Raw genomic sequence first — 11,187 nt, 5'->3', positions numbered from 1 at the left:
CTTCCGGACGTAGTTTGTGATGCACCAAAATAGCTGCTGTCCATTTTCGTGTTGAATGTTTTTTTTTTAAGAACTCGCGAAGTGTGGGTTTAAACTTAGCTAGTAAATATAATCGAATACATTTTACGAGTAAGAACTTGAGTTGACGACGGTGTCGTTTTCAGTATGTTTGCGAAGTCCAACACAGTGATTAAACGCTCCGATAGGCGAGGAGTCACTCGTTCCACATTAAACTCAACGATTTATAATGAAGTTGAGCGACGACGAGTAGTGTAGTGTGGTGGGCCGACTGGAGCTCCGACGTTTTAATGGAAAAAAAACGACACATTTCTGCACCCAAAGAATAGGCAGCAATTACACACGATATTTTCTATTCGCCGCTCAACTCAACAGGCATCCATCCTCTTTGGTAGCTAGAAAGATACCCAGACAGCCAGAGTGAGAGGAGTCTGGAAAAGATATGCAATTTCATATATGCTAGATTGTGACAGACCTTTAGGACGTTCCATTTGATTTCAATCACCTTTTGAACGCACCCCTTTTTAATTTGAACAAAACCTCCCATACATATTTGCTCATGGTAGAAGTGGTCAGAAAGTGACTCTTAGGACCTGAATGCCAAAACATTCAGTAGAGGAGGTGCCTAAAGTTGGCGATTTTTGCATACTCCACCATACCATGAGACATCCATTTCTTCATCAGTGGAAAAGATTAACGGTCGAGTTTGATATAATTTAAAAGCTTACAAGAGTTTTTTCAAACTATTTGATCATTTCTATAACTTTAAATTGTTTTTGTATCTTTAATTTAAATGATCAAAAAATGCATAAACTCAGATTATTTTAAATTTTTGCCTATGTTGTAGTTTATGTGGCGTTAAAACAACTGGGGACTCTGAACATTACCAGGTCAAATCATGACATGAGTGATCTTCAGGTCAGAAAGTAGGAGCTCTAGAAAGAGGCCCGAATTCCGAGTTGGATGACTGTTCAAATAGATTTTTTTTCCCAGTCGGCTCTCTCTTTTCTTCGAGGTCCCAGTTGTTTTTAATGCACTTAAGTCAGAGAGTTCTGAGCCCCCAGTTGTTTTGAACACAGCATTAGACCCTATTTTATATTTGACGTAGTCCATTTTCATGACTCCAACAGGGTCACCGGGAGAGATCAGCCAATGAAGTTGGAAGTCATACCTGTTGACTACATTAATATGGTGGAAGCCCTCAATGACGCCTCCCATGCTAATACAGCTTTTTGGCCACTATGATTCATTATGATTGAGACAGCATGCTCTTAACACAAGGTGGGTGTTAAATGTACTAAAATGGGAATCAAATGGTACACAAAGATGGTTGGATGTCTACACATCAGATAATATTGACTTGAATGGGAATATCAGTTCTTTTAAAGTACACTGTCAATCTTCCATAGGAAACCTATTGAAATCATAGAAATATTGATAATAGAATATACATTCCCATTTAAGTTGACATTTGACGATGGGTGGACCAACGGCCATCTTTGTGGTAGTAATTAAATTACAATTTCTAAATTGCAGTGGTCTGAAGGATAGGTTCATTCTATTAATTATATTTCTATGATTGAAATGACACCCACCCTGATATCAAACTCAACCGTTCGTATTTTCCAGTGATGAAGACATGTATGTCTCATGGTATGGTGTGTTATGCAAAATGGGTAAACTTTCGGCACAAATCTCCTGAATGTTTCTGCATTCAGGTCCAAAAAGTCACTTTCTGATCACTTGTAACATTGGCAAATATGTATGGAAAGTTCCATTCAAATGTCAAGAGTGAGGTCAAAAAATGAGTGAAATCAAATGGAATAACTGCTGTTCCATTTTCTAGAGTCACACTCACAAACAACTAAAGATGTACATGGTGCTTATAATTCGCTTAGGATTTTTGTGGAATGAAGCATCACAACATTTCCTGAAAACCTTTTCACATAGATTACAACAATATTTCATATCGACCCTCTACCCACCTTAGGAGGAAGCTGAATGCTGACATATCCACTGCCTTTCCCTCTCTGTCTGTGGAGGATCTGTCCGAGTTGGTCCCAAACAAAGAGGAGCTGAATGTAGTGAAGATCTATGCCCACAAGGGAGATGCAGTCACCCTCTACGTTCTTCATAAGAACCCAGTGTTCTTTGAGCTGGAGAAACGTGTCTATCTCACAGGTAGGGTTAAAGTCTACATGTCTGTCCCACAGGAAGGGTTACAGTCTACATGTCTATCCCACAGGAAGGGTTAAAGTCTACATGTCTATCCCACAGGAAGGGTTAAAGTCTACATGTCTATCCCACAGGAAGAGTTAAAGTCAACATGTCTATCCCACAGGAAGGGTTACAGTCAACATGTCTATCTCACAGGAAGGGTTACAGTCTACATGTCTATCTCACAGGAAGGGTTACAGTCAACATGTCTATCCCACAGGAAGGGTTACAGTCAACATGTCTATCCCACAGGAAGGGTTACAGTCAACATGTCTATCCCACAGGAAGGGTTACAGTCAACATGTCTGTCCCACAGGAAGGGTTACAGTCAACATGTCTATCCCACAGGAAGGGTTACAGTCAACATGTCTATCCCACAGGTAGGGTTAAAGTCTACATGTCTATCCCACAGGAAGGGTTACAGTCTACATGTCTATCCCACAGGAAGGGTTACAGTCTACATGTCTATCTCACAGGAAGGGTTACAGTCAACATGTCTATCCCACAGGAAGGGTTACAGTCAACATGTTTATCCCACAGGAAGGGTTAAAGTCTACATGTCTATCCCACAGGAAGGGTTACAGTCAACATGTCTATCCCACAGGAAGGGTTACAGTCAACATGTTTATCCCACAGGTAGGGTTAAAGTCTACATGTCTATCCCACAGGAAGGGTTACAGTCAACATGTCTATCCCACAGGAAGGGTTACAGTCAACATGTTTATCCCACAGGTAGGGTTAAAGTCTACATGTCTATCCCACAGGAAGGGTTACAGTCAACATGTCTATCTCACAGGAAGGGTTACAGTCTACATGTCTATCTCACAGGAAGGGTTACAGTCAACATGTCTATCCCACAGGAAGGGTTACAGTCAACATGTCTATCCCACAGGAAGGGTTACAGTCAACATGTCTATCCCACAGGAAGGGTTACAGTCAACATGTTTATCCCACAGGTAGGGTTAAAGTCTACATGTCTATCCCACATGAAGGGTTACAGTCAACATGTCTGTCCCACAGGAAGGGTTACAGTCAACATGTCTATCCCACAGGAAGGGTTACAGTCAACATGTCTATCCCACAGGTAGGGTTAAAGTCTACATGTCTGTCCCACAGGAAGGGTTAAAGTCTACATGTCTATCCCACAGGAAGGGTTACAGTCTACATGTCTATCTCACAGGAAGGGTTACAGTCAACATGTCTATCCCACAGGAAGGGTTAAAGTCTACATGTCTATCCCACAGGAAGGGTTACAGTCAACATGTCTATCCCACAGGAAGGGTTACAGTCAACATGTTTATCCCACAGGTAGGGTTAAAGTCTACATGTCTATCCCACAGGAAGGGTTACAGTCAACATGTCTATCCCACAGGAAGGGTTACAGTCAACATGTTTATCCCACAGGAAGGGTTAAAGTCTACATGTCTATCCCACAGGAAGGGTTACAGTCAACATGTCTATCCCACAGGAAGGGTTACAGTCAACATGTTTATCCCACAGGTAGGGTTAAAGTCTACATGTCTACCCCACAGGAAGGGTTACAGTCAACATGTCTATCCCACAGGAAGGGTTACAGTCAACATGTCTATCCCACAGGGTTACAGTCAACATGTTTATCCCACAGGAAGGGTTAAAGTCAACATGTCTATCCCACAGGAAGGGTTACAGTCAACATGTCTATCCCACAGGAAGGGTTACAGTCAACATGTCTTTCCCACAGGAAGGGTTACAGTCAACATGTCTATCCCACAGGAAGGGTTAAAGTCAACATGTCTATCCCACAGGAAGGGTTAAAGTCAACATGTCTATCCCACAGGAAGGGTTAAAGTCAACATGTCTATCCCACAGGAAGGGTTACAGTCAACATGTCTATCCCACAGGAAGGGTTAAAGTCAACATGTCTATCCCACAGGAAGGGTTAAAGTCAACATGTCTATCCCACAGGAAGGGTTAAAGTCAATTTGTCTATCCCACAGGAAGGGTTAAAGTCAACATGTCTGTCCCACAGGAAGGGTTAAAGTCAATTTGTCTATCCCACAGGAAGGGTTAAAGTCAACATGTCTATCCCACAGGAAGGGTTAAAGTCAATTTGTCTATCCCACAGGAAGGGTTAAAGTCAATTTGTCTATCCCACAGGAAGGGTTACAGTCAACATGTCTATCCCACAGAAAGGGTGGGGCGGCAGGGTAGCCTAGTGGTTAGAGTGTTGGACTAGTAACCGGAAGGTTGCAAGTTCAACCCCCGAGCTGACAAGGTACAAATCTGTCATTCTGCCCCTGAACAGGCAGTTAACCCACTGTTCCTAGGCCGTCATTGAAAATAATAATTTGTTCTTAACTGACTTGCCTAGTTAAATAAAGGTTAAATTAAAAAAGGGTTGCAGTCCAAATGTCTCAAGTGGCAGAGATGCACTGACCATACAACTAGTAATCTTGACTACTATGGTGCTGATAAAGATAGCACCTCTACAGATGGTATCTAACTGCACATTTGCATTCTCTCAAGATGCTGAAAGAAATAAATCATATTTCTCCACTCTTTTTCCCCAAGTCAAAATGTAGCCTACATTTGAAGGAGTTAATATTAAGGCTATGTGAGAGGTTATAGACACATACAGTCAGTGTCCAGATTTCAGTTTTCATTTAACCCATCTGAACAGTAGGCTACAGTTCCCTTGACAGGCCATGGCCTATTAAGTCCCCGTCTTGTGACTGTCGAATTTGTAAGCTATATCGCCTCACAATCATCACACATAGCATAGCCGGGACTGCTATAATCCTCTTTTTCCACTTCACCAAATATTATTTTTTGGCCCTCCCTTCTCTTTATTTTCAACTCTCCAATTCACGGCGCTTCTCTTATTGAATTAAACTCAGACATTGTCCTTTTTGTTTCCGTGGATCGACGTTGACTCTTTCTGCCCGTTCCCAAAAGCATTTGGCATGTAAGCTATTTGCCACGTGTGCAGTTAATCCCTAAAGGTTTAGGCTAATGCACTACTACCATATAGCCTAAAATAATAAAAGAAAAACCTCAATGTAGCCTATTTATATATATATACATACACACACACACACAGTGGGGCAAAAAAGTATTTAGTCAGCCACCAATTGTGCAAGTTCTCCCACTTAAAAAGATGAGAGAGGCCTGTAATTTTTGTCTAAGCTACACTTCTACTATGACAGACAAAATGAGAAAAAAAATCCAGAAAATCACATTGTAGGATTTTTAATTAAAGTATTTGCAAATTATGGTGGAAAATAAGTATTTGGTCAATAACAAAAGTTTATCTCAAAACTTTGTTATATACCCTTTGTTGGCAATGACTGAGGTCCAACGTTTTCTGTAAGTTTTCACAAGGTTTTCACACATTGTTGCTGGTATTTTGGCCCATTCCTCCATGCAGATCTCCTCAAGGGCAGTGATGTTTTGGGGCTGTTGCTGGGCAACACAGACATTCAACTCCCTCCAAAGATTTTCTATGGGGTTGAGATCTGGAGACTGGCTAGGCCACTCCAGGACCTTGAAATGCTTCTTACGAAGCCACTCCTTTGTTGCCCGGGCGGTGTGTTTGGGATCATTGTCATGCTGAAAGACCCAGCCACGTTTCATCTTCAATGCCTTGCTGATGGAAGGAGGTTTTCACTCAAAATCTCCCGATACATGGCCCCATTCATTCTTTCCTGTACACGGATCAGTCGTCCTGGTCCCTTTGCAGAAAAACAGCCCCAAAGCATGATGTTTCCACCCCCATGCTTCACAGTAGGTATGGTGTTCTTTGGATGCAACTCAGCATTCTTTGTCCTCCAAACACAACGAGTTGAGTTTTTACCAAAAAGTTCTATTTGGGTTTCATCTGACCATATGACATTCTCCCAATCTTCTTCTGGATCATCCAAATGCTCTCTAGCAAACTTCAGACGGGCCTGGACATGTACTGGCTTATGCAGGGTACAACATCTGGCACTGCAGGATTTGAGTCCCTGGCGGCGTAGTGTGTTACTGATGGTAGGCTTTGTTACTTTGGTCCCAGCTCTCTGCAGGTCATTCACTAGGTCCCCCCGTGTGGTTCTGGGATTTTTCTCACCGTTCTTGTGATCATTTTGACTCCAAAATGATCTTGGGTGAGATCTTGCGTGGAGCCCCAGATCGAGAGAGATTATCAGTGGTCTTGTATGTCTTCCATTTCCTAATAATTGCTCCCACAGTTGATTTATTCAAACCAAGCTGCTTACCTATTGCAGATTCAGTCTTCCCAGCCTGGCGCAGGTCTACAATTTTGTTTCTGGTGTCCTTTGACAGCTCTTTGGTCTTGGCCATAGTGGAGTTTGGAGTGTGACTGTTTGAGGTTGTGGACAGGTGTCTTTTATACTGATAACAAGTTCAAACAGGTGCCATTAATACAGGTAACGAGTGGAGGACAGAGGAGCCTCTTAAAGAAGTTGTTACAGGTCTGTGAGAGCCAGAAATCTTGCTTGTTTGTAGGTGACCAAATACTTGTTTTCCACCATAATTTGCAAATAAATTCATGAAAAATCCTACAATGTGATTTTCTGGATTTTTTTTCTAATTTTGTCTGTCATAGTTGAAGTGTACCTATGATGAAAATTACAGGCCTCTCTGATCTTTTTAAGTGGGAGAACTTGCACAATTGGTGGCAGACTAAATACTTTTTTGCCCCACTATATATATATATATAATATATATGTATATATTGTACAATAAGTATACATGTATGGATTTTTTTACATATTGTTTGCTCTTTATTCAACCTGGCTGCCACCCGCTCTTCACCCACAAAATATTTAATGACCTTGAGGATATAACCATGGGGACAGCAGGTTATGAGTGAACCTGCGCATCACTACCACAAGGTAACTATTATGGCTCAAATGGAGAACATGTGAGAGGATAGATTGGCAGTTATTATGATACAGGTACAGTGCATTCGGAAAGTATTCAGACCCCTTGACTTTTTCCACATGTTACGTTACAGCTACACGCAAAACCCCGTAATGACAAAGCAAAAACAGGGTTTTCTAAATTTTTGCAAATGTATAAAAAACGTATTTGCATAAGTATTCAAACCCTTTGCTATGAGATTCGAAATTGAGCTCAGGTGCATCCTGGTTCCTCTGATCATCCTTGATGTTTCTACAACTTGATTGGAGTCCACCTGAGGTAAATTCAAGTGATTGGACATGATTTGGAAAGGCCCACACCTGTCTATATAAGGCCCCACAGTTGATAGTGCAGGTCAGAGTAAAAACCAAGCCATGAGGTTGAAGGAATTGTTTGTAGAGCTCCGAGACAGGATTGTGTCAAGTCACTCATCTGGGGAAGGGTACCAAAACATTTCTGCAGTATTGAATGTCTCCAAGAACACAGCGGCCTCCATCATTCTTAAATGGAAGATGTTTGGAACCACCAAGACTCTTCCTAGAGCTGGCCGCCCAGCCAAACTGAGCAATCGGAGGAGAAGGGCATTAGTCAGGGAGTTGACCAAGAACCCGATGGTCACTCTGACAGAGCTCTAGAGTTCCTCTGTGGAGATGGGAGAACCTTCAAGAAGGACAACCATCTCTGCAGCACTCCACTAGTCAGGCCTTTACGGTAGAGTGGCCAGATGGAAGCCACTCCTCAGTAAGAGACACATGACAGCCCGCTTTGATTTTGCCAAAAAGCACCTAAAGCACTCTCAGACCATGAAAAACATGATTCTCTGGTCTGATGAAACCAAGATTGAACTCTTTGGCCTGAATGCCAAGCGTCACGTCTGGAGGAACCCGGGCACCATCCCTACGGTGAAGCATGGTGGTGGCAGCCTCATTTTGTGGGGATGTTTTTCAGCGGCAGCGACTGGGAGACTAGCCAGGATCAAGGGAAAGATGAACGGAGCAAAGTACAGAGAGATCCTTGATGAAAACCTGCCCAGGACCTCAGACTGGGGCGAAGGTTCACATTCAAACAGGACAACGACCCTAAGCGCACAGTCAATACAACACAGGAGTGGCTTTGGGACAAGTCTCTGCATGTCCTTGTGTGGCCCGGCCAGAGCCCGGACTTGAACCCGATCAAACATCTTTGGAGAGACCTGAAAATGGCTGTGCAGCAACCTGACAGAGCTTGAGAGGATCTGCAGAGAAGAATGGGAGAAACTCCGCCAATACAGGTGTGCCAATGTTGTAGCATCATACCCAAGAATACTCAAGGCTGTAATCACTGCCAAAGTGTTTCAACAAGTACTGAGTAAAGGGAATGCTTTCTGAATGCACTGTAACTGCCAAATTAAAGGGAACACCAACATAACGTGTCTTAATAGGGCGTTGGGCCACCACGAGCCAGAACAGCTTCAATGTGACCAGTGCGAAAAAGCACGAAAAATGTATGCACTCACTACTGGATAAGAGCTAAATGACTAAAATGTATAATGTAAAGTCATGATGCATCACAGCATCATCTTGTGTCCACAGGACGCTAGACAAAATTTAGCACTGCCACCAGCTGGTCTTCCCTGGCCAGCCACCCGTAGTAAAGAAGGGCCACATTGAGCCCATAGACATCTCTGTGGCCTTCAGGAACTCCAACAAGACGGTATAGCCATGACAACATCTTTACAATCTTTCTTGTTTTAAATCAGCACTCCTCAATCTTTGTGATTAATAAAATATCCGTTCCTCCCTAATCTGTAGGTGACCATGATAAAGAACCTGGAGGTGTATGGTGTGGACCCCATGGCCGTATCGTTAGCCCTGCAGCACAGAGTCCACGCCAGCTCAGCCCTGAACTACATACCTGGCTCAAAGGACCGTGCTCTGGTCGAGATACAAGGAAACCGGGTCCAGCAAGTCGGCCAACTGCTGCTACTGTAGGTTCGCAAACATTTCCTATTGGTAACCACATGACAAGACTGTCTTAATACCAACTCTTGATTTAACAGGTGTTTATGTGCATCATTTCTAAGGCTTTCCCCCACTTTATTTTTCCGATAAGTACCAAATTCCCCGCAAGTACATCCAGGGTCTAGACAAAGTTCAGAAGCCTGAAAAGACAAAATAATCTCAACATTTCATCAACAAGTATGTATAGCTGTGTAAACAAATTGTTTACAAATTGTCTATCATTGAAATAAAGTTTACTCCAGGATTAGCTAAATTTATGTTGTCATTAATGTTACATTGTGCTAGCCTAGATGCCAGCCTGAGATGTCTGTTCAGTTAGAATATGCCACTCAATTAGAATATGACCTGTCCAATCATCATCCTCTGAGTCTGAGTGGAGTTAGCAATGCCTGCATTGACCATGGTTACTGATGAAAAGGTGACACAATCATTAAAATAGGCTGTGTTCCGTAGAAACAGCACTCATTAATGAAACAAGGCCAAACAGTTTCTATACCAGAGTTACCAGGCTGAGAAAGTCTGTCTTGCATCCAGGCTAACATCGTTCTCTCTGTAGCCTCAAAATCAGGGAAACTTTAAATAAATAGGCCGTGTTATTGTACCTAAAAAAAGGGTATTATACTGATAAGAAGCTATTCGATTTTTCCATACATACAGTATATGACGTCTGCTTTGAAGAGATTTTCAGCTGAATGACTCAAATGTCAGTGTCCACAAACAATTCCATAGTGACAGACAGAATGCAATAACTTGTCTCTGACAACGTCTGAGTTGTTAGAAATGCTTGTTTTGTAACTGTTGGTACACCACAAAATCAATAGCTAAGCAGTAAGCCTGTCATATATTGGCATGTTTTGAAGACATCAATAATGGGAAAGTACAGTGGTCAAGAGTTGGAGCGTTGCAGCAAAACCTACAATCACATACTTCTGTAATGGAGTCACTGGTTCTATCAAGTCACATCAAAGGCTTTACGAGGGTCAGAAGTTCACACTGCATTCGACAACATTGTCAGATGAAATTAATAAATAATATAATAATAATAATAATATATCCCATTTAGCAGACGCTTTTGTCCAAAGCGACTTACAAGTCGGCTGGGGCCACTACTTTTACATATGGGTGGCCCTACCGGGAATCGAACCCACGACGCTTGGCGTTGAAAGCGCCATGCTCTACCGACTGAGCCACACAGGACCCAATGAAATATAATTGACTTCCTTTACTAATCCATTTAAATGTCAAATGTATTGTAATATCCATCCAAAATGTGTGGTTTAAAAGAAAAAAAATATTATAGCCCATTTGAAAAATAAATATAAGCACATTTAATACTATATTTTTTAAACAGTAGCTAACATGTTTTAAATGCCTTTTGCATGTGGGTAAAGAATGTGAGGACACCATTACAGCAGTATCCATAACAAATGTCCATGGTGACATCACCCTCAATAATGTAGCTTATTTAACTTCAGCTACAGATATTAGGTTGCTGGTTTGGGGCGGCAGTTCCATAGGTCGCTGGTTTGGGGCGGCAGGTGGTTAGAGCGTTCAGCCAGTAACCGAAAGGTTGCTGGATCGAATCCCCGAGCTGACAAGGTAAAAATCTGTCGTTCTGCCTCTGAACAAGGCAGTTAACCCACAGTTCCCCGGTAGGCCGTCATTGTCAATAAGAATTTGTTCTTAACTGACTTGCCTAGTTAAATAAAGGTTAAAAAAAATACATAGATAACCTTCAGGTAGAAGGTGCTGGACTCCAGAAGATGAGGAAGGTAACAATGTTGGCTAGAGGAGGTTTTGGTATTATTAGGGTTTCGCCATTGGAAACAAATGAAGCATATAATCATTCATGCAAAGCATAAACCAAGCTTATACCAGCCTTCTCTTAATGTTACTATAGCCATATATCATTTAATCAAATAAGTTCATTATCCTTTAAATGCAGTATACATCAGATTTTACTAGTTAATTTATGGAAAAAATAACATGTATATTCTGATAAATGTGTGCTGAGCAAATTAACACATTTTACTACTACTCCCCTAGTTAT

General features: G+C 41.9%; 1 protein-coding gene and 1 non-coding gene across 3 annotated transcripts in view; one reads left to right on the top strand and one right to left on the bottom strand.

The window, feature by feature from the left end:
* The window catches only part of LOC135527929 (eukaryotic translation initiation factor 2D-like), a 47,584-nt gene that overhangs the window by 26,862 nt on the left and 9,535 nt on the right, over nucleotides 1–11,187 (top strand). The window contains exons 1-6 of one of the 2 annotated variants that reach the window (XR_010453485.1): nucleotides 19–717; nucleotides 1,149–1,299; nucleotides 2,009–2,199; nucleotides 7,055–7,109; nucleotides 8,709–8,829; nucleotides 8,928–9,107. Coding sequence is in view for 1 of the 2 variants with exons in the window: in XM_064956595.1 (XP_064812667.1) it covers nucleotides 2,113–2,199; nucleotides 8,928–9,103 (263 nt within the window). In the remaining variant the exon portion in view is untranslated. Of the gene's footprint in view, nucleotides 1–18; nucleotides 718–1,148; nucleotides 1,300–2,008; nucleotides 2,200–7,054; nucleotides 7,110–8,708; nucleotides 8,830–8,927; nucleotides 9,108–11,187 lie in introns of those variants that run through there. The other variant, XM_064956595.1, reaches the window with a different exon arrangement.
* Nucleotides 10,261–10,336, bottom strand: trnae-uuc (transfer RNA glutamic acid (anticodon UUC)). The gene has a single exon. It is a non-coding gene; the product is annotated as a tRNA-Glu (tRNA).

This window comes from Oncorhynchus masou, chromosome 33 (genome assembly GCF_036934945.1).
Source record: "Oncorhynchus masou masou isolate Uvic2021 chromosome 33, UVic_Omas_1.1, whole genome shotgun sequence".
Classification (NCBI taxonomy): domain Eukaryota; kingdom Metazoa; phylum Chordata; class Actinopteri; order Salmoniformes; family Salmonidae; genus Oncorhynchus; species Oncorhynchus masou.
Note: the sequence above shows the minus strand (reverse complement) of the source record. Positions and strands in the feature narration are given on the sequence as shown.